This window comes from Cryptotermes secundus, unplaced genomic scaffold (assembly GCF_002891405.2).
Source record: "Cryptotermes secundus unplaced genomic scaffold, Csec_1.0 scaffold2009, whole genome shotgun sequence".
NCBI lineage: Eukaryota > Metazoa > Arthropoda > Insecta > Blattodea > Kalotermitidae > Cryptotermes > Cryptotermes secundus.
In genome coordinates, this window is record NW_019733876.1 from 37,153 (window position 1) to 58,839 (window position 21,687).

General features: G+C 36.8%; 1 protein-coding gene across 7 annotated transcripts in view; it reads right to left on the minus strand.

The window, feature by feature from the left end:
• The window catches only part of LOC111868352 (UDP-xylose and UDP-N-acetylglucosamine transporter), a 46,881-nt gene that overhangs the window by 7,346 nt on the left and 17,848 nt on the right, over positions 1-21,687 (minus strand). For 5 of the 7 annotated variants that reach the window (XR_004513433.1, XR_002843495.2, XR_004513432.1 and 2 more), the window contains exons 4-8: positions 20,914-21,045; positions 14,284-14,356; positions 12,410-12,519; positions 11,115-11,266; positions 7,988-8,406 (exon numbers count right to left, since the gene is read on the minus strand). Coding sequence is in view for 1 of the 7 variants with exons in the window: in XM_023858922.2 (XP_023714690.1) it covers positions 8,163-8,406; positions 11,115-11,266; positions 12,410-12,519; positions 14,284-14,356; positions 20,914-21,045 (711 nt within the window). In the remaining 6 variants the exon portion in view is untranslated. Of the gene's footprint in view, positions 1-5,631; positions 5,651-7,696; positions 8,407-11,114; positions 11,267-12,409; positions 12,520-14,283; positions 14,357-20,913; positions 21,046-21,687 lie in introns of those variants that run through there. The other 2 variants (XR_004513434.1, XM_023858922.2) reach the window with 2 other exon arrangements.

Consider the following 21,687-nt stretch of genomic DNA (forward strand, 5'->3'; position numbering starts at 1 on the left):
GGATAGTGCAGTTGGTACAGCAACTAACTACGGGCTAGATGACACAGGAGTTGGAGTGCGAGTCCAGGTAAGGCCAAGAATTTTTTCATTTACAAGTCATCCACACCAGTTCTGGAGCCCACCCAGCTTCCTATCTAACGGTTATGGGGTGGGTGGGGGTGGGGAGCTCCTTCCTTGGGAGTAAAGTGGCCGTGAAGTGAAGCTGACCACTCAACTCCAACTACTGCCAAGGTCAAGAAAATGTGGATCACTACATCCACTCATCCATACGTCTTCATGGCGCAGTGCTTAATTAGTTAAGCACAGGGAAAACTTTACCATACTGTAATGAACTTCATCAAGTATATAATATCATCAGCAAAATCTAGCTAATTTCCATGCTACTGTAACGTGTTTCGTTCCTGAAGACACCGTAGAGATTCTTAATTGGTTTATTTAACAACCTACAAGTATCGGCTACAATTAATTATAACACAGTTGCGGGGTTTCACACTTTATAACCCTATTTGCAATAATCTGTTTACACCGTTGTGGGGATTCACAATTCATAACCCTATTCGCAAATCAAATCACTCTATTGTCAGTAGTCTACACGTATTCAGTATGGGAGCTTTGTAAGTGTCCCTGTATCACACACACTCCCAATTATATAACTACACACACGTCCAGTTCTTCTTTCCACGAACGCTGCTATACTCCAACTGTACGCTGCTGATACACTTTAACTGTCTCCGGGGAAGGCTACACGTTAACTCTTTCCGGCGGCTGTTCAGTTCCTTTATATAGCCGCAGTGCTTGGCTGTTACGTAATGAGTGCCTTGTCACAGTAGGAACCGGTGCCACATCGCCGTGTTACCTGCGTCACAGCTGCGTTGCGCGTTACGTCACCGTGCGGAGGGGGGTGATAGAGCGCTGGCTCACCTGCCACATCACTGCTTGGGGGGGGGGGCCCTCCATTGCGCAACATGTCACACTATATAAAAAGTAACTATTTCAATCCCCAGATACAGGAATTCAAATGCTTATTTCACAGAAATTCTGTAGTTACATACAATGCCGACAAAACTGCTTGTAAACAAAACTGGCAAACAGCATTTGTAGTAGTAGAGACTTGTGTGCAGCACATACAAGGACACAGATTTATTAACAGCGACAATATAATGAAATCCATTCCCATATACTGTGTCCTTGGGACATAAAGAATTTCAACATTATATTGTCGGGGAAAAAAAAAAAAAATGGATGGTTACTGATATGGGATCGCTTAAACTGAATCTAAAATTAAGGAAAACATTTAGCTGGTTAACCTTATACAGGTGTTTCACTGAATATGAAATGATTTACATGATATGAGGTCAAGTTATCACATGGAAATAGAAGCATGTAAAACCTAAATACAGTAAGAGGTAAGCAGCAATGATCCAGAATCTTCTGTTGGCAAAATGTCGGCATTAACACAGACAATGATGACCTCACACTTGCCTGCACTGGTCAAAAAGTGTCTGCTGGATACAGCTTGGAAATAGCTTAATTTGGTTCCCTCTATTAAATGGTTGAACCATTATCACTCAGTGGATTATAATGAGAAAGATTCCATGGGCAGTTTTCCATTAACAGCAGCAGTCATAGAGAACACTTCAAAATTAAATTAAGATGTAATGTAACAGTGATGTCAAAAGCAAAAAATATTTTACCTATGACTAACAAGTGTCTGGTCTTATGGTATCACAAGTTCAGCTGTTGCAGTCCAGAAATTTAAGACGTAATTACCTATCACGAATATGATTTATGAGCATCAATACACATAAACCAAGCAAAAGTAGGTAAAACTACCCCTGTAACAGGTTGTGGAGGCCCATAGGGCTGTGAGACTTCGAGGTTCCCACACTGTATAGATATAATTAGCTCACAGATGAGGGGTGAGGTTGTTAGCCTTATGCCCCAGCCAGCCACCCTTTGCCCCCAAGAAGATTCCTGGTACTCATTTTTGTTAGAGGATGAGTTGATCCCAGGGCCACGGTTCGGCTGGAAGGATCAGATCAATTGAAAAATCAAGTGACCTCAGCAGGAATGGAACCTGCAACCTTCCAGCTTGTAGCCTAGTGCCTCAACCAACTCTGTCCCCGCGAGCACCCTATAAACCAAGCACATTTGGCAAAACAGAATTACAAAAGTCCTTGCATTTACTTGACAATTTCTGTAGGTCATGACCAAACAAAGTGGTCTTTATTTTCTAATCCAGACATATGTTAAGTCAAAAATGTTGTTTCTGCATCCCTGTGGCCAACTCTATTAATACATGAATTGTAGTTAGTTATCAGAGTTTAAAAAAAACAATTATTTTTCTTGGACAAATCTATGCACTTGTACCAGTAAAGATACTGATGTACTCTGAGATGTAGTGCTGCTGCAGGTTGTACACTTTTATCTGGATAAGACTTTCAAACAAACTAAACATTTTGCCAATCCAATACATTCAATAACAAGATATTAATTTTTCACGTATGGTTAAAAGTAAATCGTAGAGTTGGTGACTTATGTTTTGACCTACATGTGGCCATTGAAATGTAAAATCTAAAAGACGGTCAAGAACACAGGGTTTACTTTGCCTGTAAATAGCAGTCAGTTATATTGATCACATCTGCAAAATCTGCAGCCGCAGTAAAAAACATAGAAAAATGACCGTCACTTACTTCATATGGTATATCTGTCTACAATGCAACTTATTACTGTCCCCTTTTCCTTCTTGCATGTTTTGGCTATACACAGCCATCATCAGGTGTCTCTAATTCACTAAAATTGTTATATTTTATGATATGTCCAACTTCTCATATCAAAAGTGAATGAGATATCTCTTAATTTAAAATAAATGAAATTTAATTAAAATCAATAAAAACTAGGTAAAATTTGATATTCTTCTTGGGGTCATCGTCCATTCATCTAAATGACACTGTTTGAGGTCTCCTTGTTTGGATTAATTTGTGCAGTGGCATCGGGGTTTGTATGTTATTGTGAAGCTCCCAAGTCTGTCGGTGTAGTTGTTATGTATGCCCCTTTGACTGTAGATTCTTCACCCTGCCTGTGCTATAGTGCTGTTTCTCATTCTGTGGATGTAAACCTTCAACTATCACTTCTTTGCAGTATGCACCTCTCTTCCCCTGCCAGCCTAATCATCTAACCCTGGCCACATGCCTACAAATATAAGTGGGCTCCTATGTATTTCAGTACATGATCAAGTGTAAATGGCTGTCTGCATTACTTCAGAAGCCTTGACATGTCTGTTCAAACTGATTATGTGTAACTTGGGAAGGCTGCTCAGTATGCAAAGCGCAAACTACACATCATTTACATCAGTGGTTCTCAAACTGTGGGGCGCTAAGGGTTTGAGCAGCATACTTTCCCACAGATAAAAATTAAAACTGCCCTAAATCAATTACAAAAGTAGCAAAAAAATAGAAATACATATAGAAAAACTTTTGATGAGTACAGGCTTTAATTATCATGAATTTCAAAACAACTAATAATTATTCTCTTTACTGGCAATTATAAAACACATATGCCAGAGACAGCTGTGATAGTTCGGCAGCAGCCGCATCCTCTGAAATCCTCTGAAGTCTAAGACTTTTTAAAATGCTGTGTGAGGAAATGGGTGCCGAACACACTGCTCTGTTGTTTTTTAGTGATGCTCAATGGCTTTCAAGAGGCAAGGTATTAAAGAGAATGTTTAAGCTGAGGCATGAGGTGTTCTGTTTTTTAAATGGGGAAAATCACTCACTGGCAGACAGTTTCAGCAACAAGGATTTTTTATTGAAAATGGCTTACCTCACAGATATATTTGAGAAACTAAATATCCTCAACACTTCACTTCAAGGGAATGAGGCAACTGTACTTTCTTGGAATGACAAAGTGAATGCATTCCTGAGAAAATTAGAGCTCTGGAGAAACAGTATGGAAAGTGACACACTAGACATGTTCCCTACTCTGGTGTCAATGGTACAAGACACTGATAATCCAGTGCTTCCAATGGACATAAAAAGCTGCCTACTTTATCATCTCATGATGTTGAAAGTTCATTTCGGAAAATACTTTTGCAATGATTTTGATAAATTTAATTGGATTAAAAATCCATTCAAAATGTTCCTGGGCCATCACCTCTGAATGTAAATGAGCAAGAACAACTCATCGATCTCACTAGTGATACTTCATTAAAAAGTAAATTTAAGGAATTGTCTTTGCTGGAGTTCTGGATACATATTGGCAAGGAATTCCAAACTTTGAGCCAAAAAGCATTGAAAATCCTAATTTCTTTTCAACACCTTACTTATGCGAGACAGGCTTTTCTGCTTTGGCAGCTATAAAGTCAAAGTACCGTTCAAGGCTAAATATTGCTAAAGAAGTTAGAGTGGCCATTTCTGATATTACACCATGTTTTGATAAACTTTGTTCTCAAAAGCAGGCCCATCCATCACATTGAACTTGGACACTGAAATGTTTGATTCTCTTTGCAGAAAAAAATTAAATACTTGTTAGTTAAATATCGTTTCATTTCAATACATATTTTGATTTTGCAAGTGTTAAAACTAATTTTTATTGTAGGCCTAGTATTGTGATACTTTAATTTTGAGTAAGAACACTGCTAAACAGTATGCAGAAAAACACAAAATAAACTGAATGAAACGTCAAACATACAGGTACCATGACTTCTATTTTGATAAAAAAAAAACAGGCTGGGGGCCTGAGAGTATTTTCCCTTCTCAGGGGGGGGGGCTCAGAGGTAAAAAGTTTGAGAACCACTGATTTACATTCATATTTTTTCAAACAATGTGTACCTAAAGTTTCAGGTAAATATATGGTACTGGTATTTAATTTCTCTTTCTGAAATGTATCTAGACATAGAAGTACATGATTAATGTGAGTAAATGCAGAGTGTCAAAACACATTGCTATTCACTTACAGATAACAACATCTGTATGAATGGTTATGCAGATAGAAAATAAATACAGTAATATACATACCACACACAATGAAAAGATTCAATACAAAGTGCTATATTCGGGTCTAGCTCAGGTGCGTAATATAGCAAGTAATGCATTTTTAAAGTAATGTTTTATATAGGTTTATCTATACATTTCCATTCACAGCTTAATTCTGAGTCAGATTTAATACTGATCATAACAGTCGTTTTTGGTGATGTGTATTTCAGTCATCACATGAAGTATCCTTAATGTTTAAGTTACTAAGTTCACACAAGTTGAGTGCCTCAACAGAACAAAACATGAAAATCTGTTAACTGTAAATGCTGTAGGAGTGAACACAGAGAATTAAAAAATACATATGAGTATTTCCTTTTTTATTATATCTGGGGGAGTAGTGATCAAATTCTGGAAGAACTCATTCAAGCAGGAGGTGAAATATTATGTTCTAAGATCCATAAGCTAATTGATTCTGTTTTGAATAAGGAAAATTTGCCTGATCAGTGGAAGGAGCCTATTATTGTACCAATTCACAAGAAGGGTGATAAAACTGACTGAAGTAATTATCAGAGGATATCACTGCTATCAACTTCATACAAAATGTTATCCAATATTCTTACCTCAAGGTTAAGTCCATATATAGATGAAATTAGTGGGGATCATCAGTGTGTGTTTCGCTGTAACAGATCAACTACTGATCAGAGCTTTTGAATTTGTCAGATACTGGGGAAAAAAATGGGAGTACAATGAGCTATTCCTAGACTTCAAGAAAGCCTATGATTCAGTTAGAAGGGAAATACTGTACAATATACTGTTAAATATTTGGATAACCCTGAAACCAGTTAGGATGATTAAAATGTATAGTAAAGTTCGTATACGTAAACATTTGTCTGATAATTTTCCTATCCAGAATAGTCTAAAATAAGGAGTTGCTTCACTGCCACTCCTTTTCAACTTTGCTTTAGAATATGCCATTAGGAAGGTCCAGGAAAATCAGGTGGGACTGAAATTAAATGAGACACATCAGCTGTTGGTCTCTGCTGATGATGTGAATCTACTGGGTGATAATACAGATACCATAAACAAAAACACACAAACTTTAATTGACGCAAGTAAAGAGGTTGGTCTAGAAGTAAACACTGAGAAAACTAGTTAGTTAGTTAGTTAGTTAGTTATTGGAGAGGGTAGGTTTCCCCATGCACTGAGACCTGTATTGGTGCATTGTGCTTCCCTCTATGATTTCTACCAGTCTCTATATCCTACAGGTACTGGTGCTTACCATCAGTCCCACTCAGCCAGCGAGACCGGCTCTACTAGCTGAGAGGTATCTATAATGCTTCCCCCATCTACCAGAGGTATTAGAGACTGCTGTTGGGCGGGAAACGTCCGTTAATTTGGCTCAGTGACCTCCTTTGGAGATATGAGGTTCTTTTACGTGCCGTAAAGCTACGACACAGGACCCATGGCTTAAAGTCTCTCCAGGAGGACTTGTTCCCTGAATTTTTCCGCCCTTAAAAATTCAACGACCTCCGCCGGGTATTTGAACCTGCGTACTACGAGTCATGAGGTGGGAACGTTACCTCTAGACTACGGAGGCCGCTCTGAGAAAACTAAGTATATGTTGCTGTCTTGTCACCAAAATGCAGGGCAAAATCATGATATAAAGATAAGAAACAGATGTTTTGAAAATGTGGCACAATTCAGATATTTGGGAACAACGATAACAGATCAAAATCTGATTCAGGAGGAAATTGAACTCAGGTAATGCTTGCTACCATTCAGTCCACAACTTTTTGTTTTCTTGTTTGCTGTCTAAAACATAAAAATTCGACTACACAATACTATAATTTTGCCTGTGGTTCTGTATGGGTGTGAAACTTGGTCTCTGACATTAAGGGAGGAACATAGACTGAGGGTGTTTGAGAACGGGGTACTGAGGAGAATATTTGGACCGAAGAGAGATGAAGTGACGGGAAGATGGAGAAAACCGCATACTGGGGGGCTTCATAACTCGTACTCTTCTCCAAGTATAATTAGAATTAGCAAGTCAAGGAGAATAAGATAGGCAGGGCAGTTAGCATGAATGAGGGTAGAAGAGAAATGCATATAGGATATTGGTGGGAAAATCAGAAGGAAAGAGACCACTAGGAAGACCAATATGTAAGAGGGTGGACAATATTAAACTGGGTCTTAGAGAGATAGTATGGGATAGTATGGACTGGATTGATGTAGCTCAGGATAGGGGCCAGTGGAGGGCTCTTGTGAACATGGTAATGAATATCTGGGTTCCATAAAATTCTGGGAAGTTCTTGAGAAGCTGCACAACTGGTGGCTTCTCAAGAACGGCTCAGTTCCATGAGTGACAATATCTGGGGCACCTCCATACTTTCACCATAGCACACACAAAAGAAATACAGGAAATTCCCTGTTATCTGGTATATGTGGCAAATGGGGTGACTGGTTACATGAATCTGCTGGTTGCATGAGGAAAACTCTTACAGAAATCCAACACAAAGTCGAAACAAGACATTTTCACCTTAGTCCTTGCACAGGTGTCTTCTTAAGGAACACAGGTGGGTGCAAGATTCTGGATACATATACAGGAGCATGAACACAAACTCAACTAGCCTCTACTGAATGACACTTGGGTAAGGAAGGATGGGAGCTACTACTGGTCAGTGGGAGAAATAATGCATGGCAAGTGAATATATAACATACATGAATTGTAGATGTACCGTTTAATAACTTCATAAAAACGGCAAATTTTCTTTGAAATTTCTGCCAGCTGACTGAGTATTCCAGATAACCATGAGTTTACTCTAAAAAGAGAGAGAATTTTCAAAGAAATGAATTATTGCAAGCAATTACATGCCTACTTTCTCATAATGAAAATCAAACTTTCTCATCCAAAAATACTCGTATGTTACTGTAATTTAAAGTGGTAAAATTTCATTCTAAAATGAACATGCTTAACATGCTCAATTATATGTAAGAGCATATAAATGAATAATTACCTAACACAAATGTACTGATGCTTTTGAACTCAGATGACGCATTTCTTCATATGGTTTTATAGCATTTTAAGCCTGCTTCAGACATCTAATATGATGTTCCAAATGAGTTCAAAATGTCAGTTTTAATGAATCTGAGAAGATCCTTCTGAATCACAGTCACAACAAATACAGTATATTATTCAACTTTTTTCTCTAATTGTCCAGATACTGCAGCTTTAAATTTATCTACTACTTCTGTAAATATCAGAGTTCCAGAAAACACCATGAATGTTCCAAGCCAATGTGCAAAGGTGAATTCATTCTGAAAATACACAATAGAAAAAAGCAAACTAACAAATTTCCGAAGTGTCACGACCAATGTAACGGTGAGAGATGTGCACTCAGTTGTAAGTACATAAACTGAGTTGATACAAATACATCTGTACAACTGTTAAGAAAATTATATTTGTTTAACATCATTTCTATACCAGAATATGGTTTACACACCAGTGAATCACATTTTACAATCAATTAAACTACAAGTTAAGCTTTAAACAGAAAATAAGCAACAAATCATCAAATATAATCAGTAAGAATATCTTCTGACATTTAATGCAATTCTGAATATAACTACATACCAATTACAAAAACTTAAATGGAAGAAAAAACTACTTTACATGTCAATGGTACAAAATGCATTAAATAGTTTTAAACACAGTAAACAACTACCAATGTATCTAATGCACTTTGGATACGTCACAGTCAATCCTTCTTATGTGCCAAATTTACAAAATTTATTGAAAAAAAGTTCAAGGCTTACTCCTCAACCCTGAAGATAAAAAAAAAAAATTGTGGTTCTAGTCCACAAGCAAACTACATCAACCAAGCGACTGCCACTTGTCGGCAAAGTTAGTGCCAACTTTAGTGGACAGTGGGTGTCACGTGGTCAGGACAACGAATACTCACTGCCGTTAATTTCGGTTTTCTAGACCAGAGCCGCTATTTCCTTGAAACAGCTCCTCAATTATCATCAAGAGGCTGAGCAGACTCCGTTCCAGAACCACTATTTCTCAGAAAAAAAATCTGGTAGCAACGGGAATCCAACGCGGACCTCTGGATCTGTAATCAGGAACTCCGACTACTAGACCATAGAGGTGGTCTCCAACCCTGAATATCGTATAAAAAAAATCAGCATGAGGCAGGCAAGAAGCAGAGCTGTGTCTGCCATCTCTTTGATTCTGGTTTTTTGAGCTTACCCCTTGACCCTGAAGATGATGGAAATATGTTTGTCCAAAACATCAGCTGACTTTCACTGGACTACATGGCATTATATCCCTGAAGATAGAATTCTTCATAAACATCACTGTGAGAACCTCAAATCCAACCTAATCATTCTTCTTCCATAAGTCTGATTCTACTGTACAATGCTGACTGAAACAATTTACCAGCATAAATTTTTAATTACAGGTACTGGTATTATTTTTTACAATATTTCTCAATACTGCTGCCCCGAAGTAACCTGCAAAGAGACACTAACTTCACTATTATAGCTGATAAATTTCATTTCAACGTCTTGTCACACTTACATGTTCCGCTGTTACGGCATTATATGTAACTCCAATAAATCATGACATTTTCATAGTACTTTAGTAAAATACCCAACAGAAATAAATGTGCGACACTATAATGCAGTTACTTTTTTACAAATGATGACCAGAACACTGTTTATTATATTTGGACAAATATGGTCAATTTATGAGTAAATATGGGAGTGAATCAACAAATAAGTAATGCTACATGTTAATACAACAGATCCTGAAAATGGGGAACAAGTAAAATACTGATGAATACTGTTATACACAGGTAAAGCAAAAAACTGGCAAGCTGAAAATATGGGCACACAATAATGTGTACCCAGTGACAAGTAGAAATTACAAATGACACCTATCTGAAGATGGTTGCCTTGTGGGATTTTGAGGTTCTCACAGTGGTGGTCATGAAGAGTTCTATGTTCTGTTACCTGCTTCCAAAATTTTGAAATAAAAAGTTTTTCTTTTATTTGTTTCATTCTGGTCCGTCACACTAATATTACGATAAAGTTAAACAGTTCCATCCAGTGTGACTAGTTAAGACTTTCTTACTTCAATTATTCATGCCCTTACATGTTTTGGTCTTCAGAGGGACACCTGAGGGACCCCAAACTATTATGTAAAGGTGTCCCTCTGAAAATGGTCTCTGAATATCAAAACATGTAAGGGCATGAATAATTGAAGTAACAAAGTCTTAACTAGTCACACTGGACAGAACTTTTCAAAAAGTTTTTCATCGTGGTCATATGAATCAGATGCAACCTACTTTAAGAGAATGAGTACTGTGCATGGTTGATAACATGAATATTGAGTTAATGAAAATTTCACACCTGTCCCTGATTCCGTATATATAAATATATGGTGAATCTACTGCATTCTTTGGTGGGAAAGGGGGACAAAAAAGTAAATTTAATAAACAGAAACTGAGTTCTCTCAGTGTAACATCTCTGTAATTAAACTGAAAAATCAAAACTATGAATTTATCTATGAAAATCAACTTTATGAAAATACATATTATGACATATGCACTGAAAACCAGAATAGTGTAGTGACAAGAGACAGCCACTGATAGATAATGGATTGGTAAACACGTTCCTACAGCAACGGATACGAAAAAAAAACCAAACTCCATGGTTTTTAGTCCACAAGTGCACACACTGCACTGATAAGGACAAAAATTGTTCTTTCTGAAAGCGTTCCAGGCAATAATTTCTTTCTGTCACATATCATATGTAGGAAAATTCTGAGATTTTTGCATACATATAGGTCATTTACTTTCACTTCATAATTTCAAATTCCTGCCAAATGCTAGTGTACTGCTAAAAAGTGGCAGGGTGGGAGATATGCCAGTTGCAGAGGTGCTGGGAGTGACAGTGCTTTGTTCAGCCAAAATACTGCCATAAACTCATCACTGACTGGAGGGTAAATGTCAAACAGGATGATAACAAAGACAATAACAATTCTGTCTCTTCAGTGTACTGACACATAAATACTGGTTTAATTGGAAAATAATATAATATACTTAGAAACTAGGTATGCAAGACACTTGAAAAGGATACTGTGTGAGAACATTCCCAGCAAGGTAGAGATAGAGCTTTGGTATGCGTGCACCAATGACAGGAATAATCACAGGTGTACTTTGAGCAAATGAAATGATGTGAGAATAAATGTTGTCATATAAAATAAGGAATCCAGGAAGAGGAAGCAAATGCTGTAACAAGAGAAAAATTCTTTTAGATGATTAATACCTATTACAGAAATCATGTTTAACACTTGGCAACAAAAAGTTCATTAATTACCCCACACAAGTTTCCATACTGGATACTGTTACACAATTGAGAAAAACAATGTAAGTGCAGGAGGTGGCCAAAATGTAAGCATGGTAGAGTCAAAAGTTCACAGAGTTCTGCTCCAGTGAGCTTATCTGCTATCATAGCAGGTATTACTGCACAACATTTTCAAAGTAGTTGCAATCTACTGTCATACATTTCTGTTAGCTTCTGTATCACTGCTGGATTCGCTCATGCAGGGCTTCTGCAACATCATGTAAGACTGCTGAAATAGCCACACTTCCACTGCATCTGTGAACTGGAATCTATATTTCTTCGGGAAGACCTTCATTCTTGGAGAAAGGTAATACTTGTTAGGGATAGTGTGGAGACCATGGAAGCAAAATAAAACCAGTCAGATACTCCTGCACCTAAAGAGACTGATGAACTTGAGCAGCCAGTTCCTAATTTTTATAGATAGGGTGTTTATGAAGGTCAGCTTCTGGTATAGTGTGATGAAGATTTCTGTATTTTGGCTTGCTGATATAAAGCTTTTCCAAAATTAACACTCCTCATTAGAAACTATGACCAGCCTTCTCTTCCACAGTAACTGATGGCCATCCTTGAAATACCTAAACCATGTGTACACTGCAAACTTCCTCAAGTCTTGTCTTTGTAGGCCTTCCTATTCACTCAGAATGTATGAAGGTCTTGCTCATATGGTATACAAAACTAATATTAGCCACATCTTTGAATTGCATCATCCAAGAGATCAGAGTTCTGAAAATAATACTTGCAAAAACAAATACTCTTGCGACCTTCATACAGTCTGTACACTGAGTGCACACAGCGGAACAAATCTCAGCTTTCTCTACGTACCCATGCATACTTAAACATGCAAACCCATACAAATACTGAGTAACTTCATAGCTATTCAGGTACATGAAATTCTCAATTCTACCATGTAAACACTGTGATAATAAGTCTGTGAAGGAGAGTGAGAAAGTGATGAGAACATTATTCCCTGTATTTCTCAAACATTTGATTTGCATAATATACATGTTCTAATATCTCTCAATACATACTGTATAAAACAATGATTCTCTTGGATGCTTCCCATATCTTCCATATAATACTTCTTGGTATATACCCATTCTTGCCGATACAAAGAGTGCAACTGTTAGAAGCAAAATGCCTAGAAGAAAGGAAGAGAGAGCAATATATGTTAAAAATAAAAACCAGTACAATTTCAAACATCATATGTCATTAATATATTAACTCCACTAACAAAATTAAAATGCTTTGAATCAACAAAATGGAAGCCTGTTATGAGACCTGATATTGGGTAAGTTCAATGAAGTTCTGTCCTCATAGCCTACTTCTCTAGAGTTGATTTCAATATTATCCAATGACGTCTTTTTCAGTCCTCAAAATAACAATCTTGGAAAGAAGTTTCTTCATCAAAATTCTGTAAGCTCTAATATATTAAAATGGTATGCTGATTAAGTAAGTGGCAAACTGGAAAATCTCTTATACAGAAGTCTACAGCACTACTGATAAGATTGAATGATTAATCTCATATTACACAACACAGTTAATATTTTCATAAAATTTCATACTCTGAACAAGCAAATGGTACTTCCAAATATAATTACTCAAAACTTACTGCAAATAAAGAAATACAATCATTTGAGTGTAGTCCAAATGACCAACATGTTTCTACTTATGCGGAATATAGGAAAATGAAAATATATGAAACAATTATTTTCATATTTGTTACATTATTTATTTATATGGTTTATATATATATATATATCTGAAGTTACTACATGCCAAGGCTATGCCTAAGTTCAGACGTTAGTCACTGGTTCCCAAATGCAGAAGCCCAGCTTCGATTCCAGACCAGGTCATGTGAGATCTGTTGTGAACAAAGTGGCACTGGGGTAAGTTTTCTCCGAGTACTTTGGTTTCCCCTACCAGTTCTTATACCACAAAATGCTCCAAATTCATCTATCATTCAGGGGTGGTACAACAGGCCAATTAGTGACCGATTTATAAGTGGACTCAACATAGGCCCACCCCACAAAATTAATTAAAAGGGATTAATATATGACACTATTAATGTATAAAGCAGAAACAGACATTTACAATGACAGATATTAGTAAATTAATGGCAGCTGATACAATTTTTTAAGGATTACTGAAGGAAAAATCTGAACTGAGAAAAAATAAATGAAAAAATTAGGGAGAATGTAGGATATATATCTTGGTAAAACAATAAACCCTTGCTAATCTGAAGTTATCAGGATTAAGCAATAATCTGCATTAGTGAGGCAAAAGGTAGCCCTAAAGAACAAAAAAACTTAGAACACAAATAAACGGAAATTTTAATGATATAATTGTGTTGACGGAAATAAATAACAAAATATCATTGTGGAGCCTTTAATTAATAAAACTATAAAAAGACAACACATTTATTCATTGATAGAAGGATAAGACGTTGAACTTGTTTTCCAATGTAATACTGCAGGTTTGAAGAAACTGTCAAGTTTTATCTGAACAGACAAGTGACTCATCTGCCTTCCTAAACATCATGTCTTTTAAAGTATGTTCTTGACTGTGAACAGCATTTTTCATTTCTCATATTTTGATTTGGATAATCTGACATCTAGATTAACTGTAACTGGATAAGTGAACATTTACTGTGACTAATAAATAGACTGAGATGATACAGACACCTTTTTGAGAACAAATGAACACAGAATCCCAAAGAATGCTCTGAATGTGTAACTAAAAGGAAAACATCCAAGAGAAAGAAGAACACAAGAGGAAACTGAAGAACAGAAGCTCTGGGAAAAGAAAGACAGAGATTGACTGCTTGTTCCATAACCTATATAAAATGTAAAAGGACAAGATGATTTATAGATTATAAAGAGTGATAATATTTACTGCTACTTGCCTACAGTCCACCAAAAGAGTACCTCCATCTCAGACTGTTCAGGAACAACCTGGTTCAATGGCGTGGTCGCTTTCTGGATGAAAGAACATAATTAGAATAACTGTGGCAAAGAAACATTACTCTTACATGATTAGAACTACCAACATAGGTTTTCAAGGGGCTGGAAATCTTTCATACTAAACTCACAAATCCAGATATTTACTTGTAACACGGTATGTTCTAGCATGCAGTGCACTGGCTCAACTTTTGTGGACTGCTGTACCTCCATAATCCAGGTTAATTAATATTTAACTACAAGGGCTATTCAGAAGGTAATCTCTGATGAGCTGTTAACAAAACAAGCAAAGAGGAAATAAAATTTATTATATACAAAAAGTATGTACATACTTAAGCTACTTCACAACACAGTCACCACATGAACTGAGGTATTTATTGTGTTGGGGAATAAGTTTCTGTATGACTGTGTCAAAGAAGTCTGCCGCCTGTGAGCTCAGCTACGTTCTGACACCTTCCTTCAACCCCCATTATTGCTAAAGTGCTATGATTGCAACCAGTTCTTCAGGTAGGTAAACAGGTGGAAGTCACTCAAAGCATGATCAGGGCTGCAAGTGGATGGACAAACAACTCCCAGTTGAAATACTCCAGCAGTGCTCAAGTGCAAGCAGCAGTATGCAGACGTGCATTCTCATGGAGGAGCACTATAACAGATGTCATCATTCTACGCCTTTTGTTCTGAATGGCCCTAGACAGTTCTTTTAGTATTTTGCAAAACACTTATGACATTATTGTGGTCACTTGTTGCATGAATTCCACCATCAGCACTCCTTTCCTGTCCCAGAAAACAGTTGCCATCAGCTCTCTGGCATATGTTTGTTCAAAATCTCCTGCTCGTTCAGCGAATGTGTGTGTGTCCAGTGCTTTGACTACTATTTGGTTTCAACATTCACAAACAAAACCCAGGTTTCATCAGCTGACTAAGAAACTCATCACCATCTTTGTGGTATCACTCTAAAAAAGTCAAAGTCAAAGCCATTCTCTGCATTTTGTGCACACTCATGAGCATTTCAGGACCCATTTTATGCTAAACTTGTGTTAGCCCAGCCTAACTGTGATAATCTTGTAGAGCACAGCACGTGAAATTAGTGGAAATTCACATGAAAGTTCTCAAATTGTGAAGCACTGTCTTTCAGTTCTTTTGGTCATCACTCACTATAAATGGCCGACCACTTCACTCTTCATCGTGAACATTTGTTCACCCATCTTTGAACATTCTACACCACTGTCTTACAGTTCCTTCACTTATTACATTTTGGCAGTAATTTCAGCAGCACTCATGTTTTTAGTGTGAAGAAAGTGGATAATAGTGTGAATTTCACAGCTGGTGGGATTATTAATTGCAGGATACATCATAACTCTCTGCAGAGACAGGAACAATCACTAAGTGACCAGTTATGTGATGGTTTACAAGGCAATGAGTCTTGTGCCACTATCCATCATACATGAGCTCTCCCCTGCTCCTACCTCAGTTGCCTAATATAAATGGAGGTTACTTTCCAAATAGCTCTCATATTACCAAATGAGGGAAACATTTTTGCAAAGATAGCAAATTAACTGCATTTAAACAGTGAAATTGAGAGGTTCTGGGCAGGGGGTTTGAACCTCCAAGCTGCCTGAATCATTCTGGAATAAAATGTATTACTTAAGAAACCACAAGACATAGGGGTGGTTTTCTAAGACTTTAACGCTAATGTGCCCTTACTCTGTAATAAGAAGGAAAACGGAGAGGTGGAAAATCAAAGAAGATGGCAGAAGACAAAGTCCACCCTGGACACCTTTACACTGATTCTGAGTAAGTGGGCAATGAACTGATCCATCCTGATAGTTACAAGACAAAACATGGGCTGATTGGTGAGTACAGGTTAATAAAGGAAAAGGGTTATGTTCACTAAACTAAGACACAGTGTGAGGCTAGGAAACAAGGCTAGGAACAATTTTAGGAAGAAGAGACATGAGTACTAAAGTGTATTTATTTATTTATGGACCATGTACTTCACTAGATTACAAACAACACCACACAGACAGACATACATACAATGAAAAACACAAGAACCTATAAGATATTTTATGTAACCAAGAACTGAAATGAATGTATGACACAAACTCGTCCTAAGTGCAACAATTTATTGTAGTTCTTTTGTCTTCTTTTCTTCTACACTACATGTTACGGCTGTAAACGGCCATCATCAGGTGTATTTCTCTCACGTAGCTGTTACACTGCATGTAGTTTAAAATTTAAAAACACCAGCTTTCTTAATTGTTCATTTCTCTGTTGTTAATAGGTCCCGATATATCAGAATCCCCTTGCTGATATTTGTCAGATATGTATAAAATCTTTGTTAATTTACATACGTCAATTTGATTTTTGAATTTTGGTTTTTTTAAAATCTTCATTTTAAATTTAAATTCTTTTTTAAATTTTAGACCTAGAGCAGGTATCCCTGTGAATTTTAATTTTTAAAATTAAAAAAAAAAATTTAAATTGAAGATTTTAAAAATACCAAAATTCAAAAATCAAATTGACGTATGTAAATTAACAAAGATTTTATACATATCTGACAAATATCAGCAAGGGGATTCTGATATATCGGGACCTATTAACAACAGAGAAATGAACAATTAAGAAAGCTGGTGTTTTTAAATTTTAAACTACATGCAGTGTAACAGCTACGTGAGAGAAATACACCTGATGATGGCCATTTACAGCCGTAACATGTAGTGTAGAAGAAAAGAAGACAAAAGAACTACAATAAATTGTTGCACTTAGGACGAGTTTGTGTCATACATTCATTTCAGTTCTTGGTTACATAAAATATCTTATAGGTTCTTGTGTTTTTCATTGTATGTATGTCTGTCTGTGTGGTGTTGTTTGTAATCTAGTGAAGTACATGGTCCATAAATAAATAAATACACTTTAGTACTCATGTCTCTTCTTCCTAAAATTGTTCCTAGCCTTGTTTCCTAGCCTCACACTGTGTCTTAGTTTAGTGAACATAACCCTTTTCCTTTATTAACCTGTACTCACCAATCAGCCCATGTTTTGTCTTGTAACTATCAGGATGGATCAGTTCATTGCCCACTTACTCAGAATCAGTGTAAAGGTGTCCAGGGTGGACTTTGTCTTCTGCCATCTTCTTTGATTTTCCACCTCTCCGTTTTCCTTCTTATTACAGAGTAAGGGCACATTAGCGTTAAAGTCTTAGAAAACCACCCCTATGTCTTGTGGTTTCTTAAGTAATACATTTTATTCCAGAATGATTCAGGCAGCTTGGAGGTTCAAACCCCCTGCCCAGAACCTCTCAATTTCACTGTTTAAATGCAGTTAATTTGCTATCTTTGCAAAAATTTTTCCCTCATTTGGTAATATGAGAGCTATTTGGAAAGTAACCTCCATTTATATTAGGCAACTGAGGTAGGAGCAGGGGAGAGCTCATGTATGATGGATAGTGGCACAAGACTCATTGCCTTGTAAACCATCACATAACTGGTCACTTAGTGATTGTTCCTGTCTCTGCAGAGAGTTATGATGTATCCTGCAATTAATAATCCCACCAGCTGTGAAATTCACACTATTATCCACTTTCTTCACACTAAAAACATGAGTGCTGCTGAAATTACTGCCAAAATGTAATAAGTGAAGGAACTGTAAGACAGTGGTGTAGAATGTTCAAAGATGGGTGAACAAATGTTCACGATGAAGAGTGAAGTGGTCGGCCATTTATAGTGAGTGATGACCAAAAGAACTGAAAGACAGTGCTTCACAATTTGAGAACTTTCATGTGAATTTCCACTAATTTCACGTGCTGTGCTCTACAAGATTATCACAGTTAGGCTGGGCTAACACAAGTTTAGCATAAAATGGGTCCTGAAATGCTCATGAGTGTGCACAAAATGCAGAGAATGGCTTTGANCCTAACAAAGATTTTATAGATATCTGACAAATATTAGAAAGGGGATTCTGATATATCAGGACCTATTAACAACGGAGAAATGAACAATTAAGAAAGCTGGTGTTTTTAAATTTTAAACTACGAGCAGTGTAACAGCTACGTGAGAGAAATACACCTGATGATGGCCATTTACGGCCGAAATATGTAGTGTAGAAGAAAAGAAGACAAAAGAAGTACAATAAATTGTTGCACTTAGGACGGAGTTTGTGTCATACATTGTGTAGTGTGTAACAGGATGCTTTAATATAAAATTGAAATGAAGGCTGTTGTTGTGTTTCTCTACTTAGGCAAGAAGACCATTTATTTTAACTGATTTTAACAATTACTTTTAATATACACAACTTACTTTGACTGCATTACATTTTAGTCTCAATTTATAATGCTAGAACAACTACCTTTGTTCAAACACATATAGAAAGTTTTTCTTCATTGCCTTTTGATGATGGCCAGTAGTGGCTGAACATGAAAAGGCAAACTTCAATATTCTCCTACTAAACTCACTATACATGATGGATCTCATTACTTCTTCATGTATTTATACTTTATTTAATGATCTTAAAATATAAAGCACTGAATGCCATAATGATTAGTGAATGATGAATTGGAAAAGATCTGGAAAGAAGTGGTTATTGCTGTGGTGGTGGGTGGTGGTTGCGGTGGTCTGTGATGGTCAAGATGGTGATCCATGGTGTTGGTAGTTGTGGTTATTGTGGTGTGTTCTTTGAGGTGGCGGTGGCGGTGGTGGTGGTGGTGAATATGGAGATGGTGTTGGTTGTGGTAGTCATAGTGGCAGTGTAAATGGTAAAAATGGCAGTCAAGGCCACCATCAAGGAGGATGAGGTGTCAGTAGAAGTATGGAAAGTAGTGAAAGTATACTTGAATTCAATGCTTATTTACGATTCTAGTATGAACACAGGAACAGCATAAAAATGTTTTCTTAAATTTAATAGGCTAGAGGCTGTGCCACAACCAGTCACAAACATAATAACAGGCAAAAAACTGAGTTGTTATCATGATGGGATGAACAGGATAATTAAAACTAGCAGGAACAAAAATTATTTTTAATATGCCATTTTGTAGGTGTATCACTAATGCCATCTACTGCCAACAACTGACATATTCATACATAATGAAAATGCCATAAATGATGTCTACTCATACACATCACAACATTAATATTTCTCAGATATTTTGCTGTGGTATCTGCTGGTTGAAGTTTCACATTGTTGGATCTTTTAATGAGAACAGTTTGAATTTACAGTGTTTAATGATCATAACATGCGCACTATCGGCCTCAAGTCTGTTTATAGTACTGGTGTGCTAAAAATCAAATTAATGCTGAACAGTCTGGGTTGGACTGACATAAGATTCTGACATGACTTACTTTTCAAGATTTCTCAGTTGTTCATGTATATGGTCACACAACATACAGTTATGAAAGGCGCAAATTTACTTTTTTGAAAGGGATATTAACACATCAGGAGAAACAGAAAAAAAAAACTCTCCCTAGCATATCATGAAAAGAGGAGTTCTACTCTTCATTATGTTCTCCAGAGGTCCATGTTCGATTCCCAGTGCTAGCAGATTTTCTGAGAGGCAGTGGGTCTGGAACAGGGCCACTCAGCTTCGTGAGGATAATTGAGGAGCTATTTTAAGGAAATAGTGGCTCCGGTTTAGAAAACCGCAATTAACGGCCGTGGGAATTTGTTGCTCTGACCACGCAACACCCTCTATCCACTAAAGTTGGCACTAACTTCACCAACAAGCAGTGGTCGCCTGGTCAGTATAGTTCGCTTGTGGACTAAAACTACAGAGTTTGTTGCTTTTGTGACGCTAATTTGGAATCAAAATAGAAATACTGTACTTCCTTTACACTGGTGAATCTGTCCATAAGAATCATTGGTGTTAAAGTGCTCTAAGAGTGGACATGTTTGCTGTCATCTGGAAGGTGGTATAAAGCTTGTAATTTATGCTTCAAACTTTTCTATAAATCTCTTCATACATATGATGTATTTCAGTTGGCTGTTTTACAAATGAGACCACCTCTGTGGTCTAGTGGTCAGAGGTCCTAGCTACTGATCCAGAGGTCTGAGTTTGATTCCTGGCGCTACCAGATTTTCTGAGAAGTAGTGGGTCTGAAAAGGGTTAACTCAGCCTCATGGGGATAACTGAGGAGCTATTTCAAGGAAATAGCAGCTACAGTCTAGAAAACAGAAATTAACGGCTGTGGGGATTCATTGTGCTGACCACACAACACTTTTTATCCACTAAAATTGGCACTAACTTCACCAACAAGCGGCAGTCACTCGATTGGTATAGTTCGCTGGTGGACTAAAACCATGGAGTTTTACAAATGAATATGAGAATTACATATACAATCAAACCTGTCTCCCCTTACATAACTAGGGCTTTTAAAAGACTTTTAAGAAAATTCAATCCAAGAAAAAACCAGCAAGATACTACAACATGTTTTACTGCACTGCTGTAAATACTACATCATACCGACTCAAAATTATGATTCTATGACGAGAAAATATCAATAGGAATGGAGAATATAAGCAGATATTTCAGACAGGGAAACTTGCAGAATATAACGTTTCAACCATTTTAAAATAATACTCACAACATCTTTTCCTGATACAATAGTGCAAATTGAAATTCCAAGTGTAATCATGAAAACTGAAAGATATTTTGACAGTGTATATTTCTTCTTCAAGATCAGTATACCCATAATCATATTTGCAATCAAAGATCCCTGAAAAAAGAAACACACATTACATACTAATAAAAACACTCAAAAAATACTTCCATGTTTTGCAATCTTAAAATCTGAACATTTAATTCACATCCCTGTCATAGTGACAGATATGACACACTAATATACTGTCATAATCATAAAAAAATAAATTCTAACCTCATGGAAGGTTAATAATGAAATCAGTTTCTAATTTAACTAAATTATTCTTGGTGTTAGCCACAGGGTCCACCACTGGGACTGGATTTTTAGAATGTGCTGCTGTGGAAGGAGAAGTGTGTAAGTGTGTATGAGCACACTTGTAAGAGTACTTATATGCTATGTTAATTATAGTGAACTGGACCATGAACTGATATGCACCTGCTGTTCACACTTTTTCTGAACACAGGCTACCATCAAGACAGGCAGAATTCTTAGGATAGAATCTCATGTGCTGACATACAGAAGAATTCCAATTGTTGTTCATGCATTTGCAAAGAATGCTCTTCAGCCTACAACAGGAAATTCTTTTTGATGACACATCCTGAGGTGAAAATGGGTCTAAATAGATATCATCAATAATATTAACACATCTGCATCAGCATCCAAAATTAATGACAAAAAAAAAAAAAAAAAACAGAAATTGAAGCACACAAGTTTATA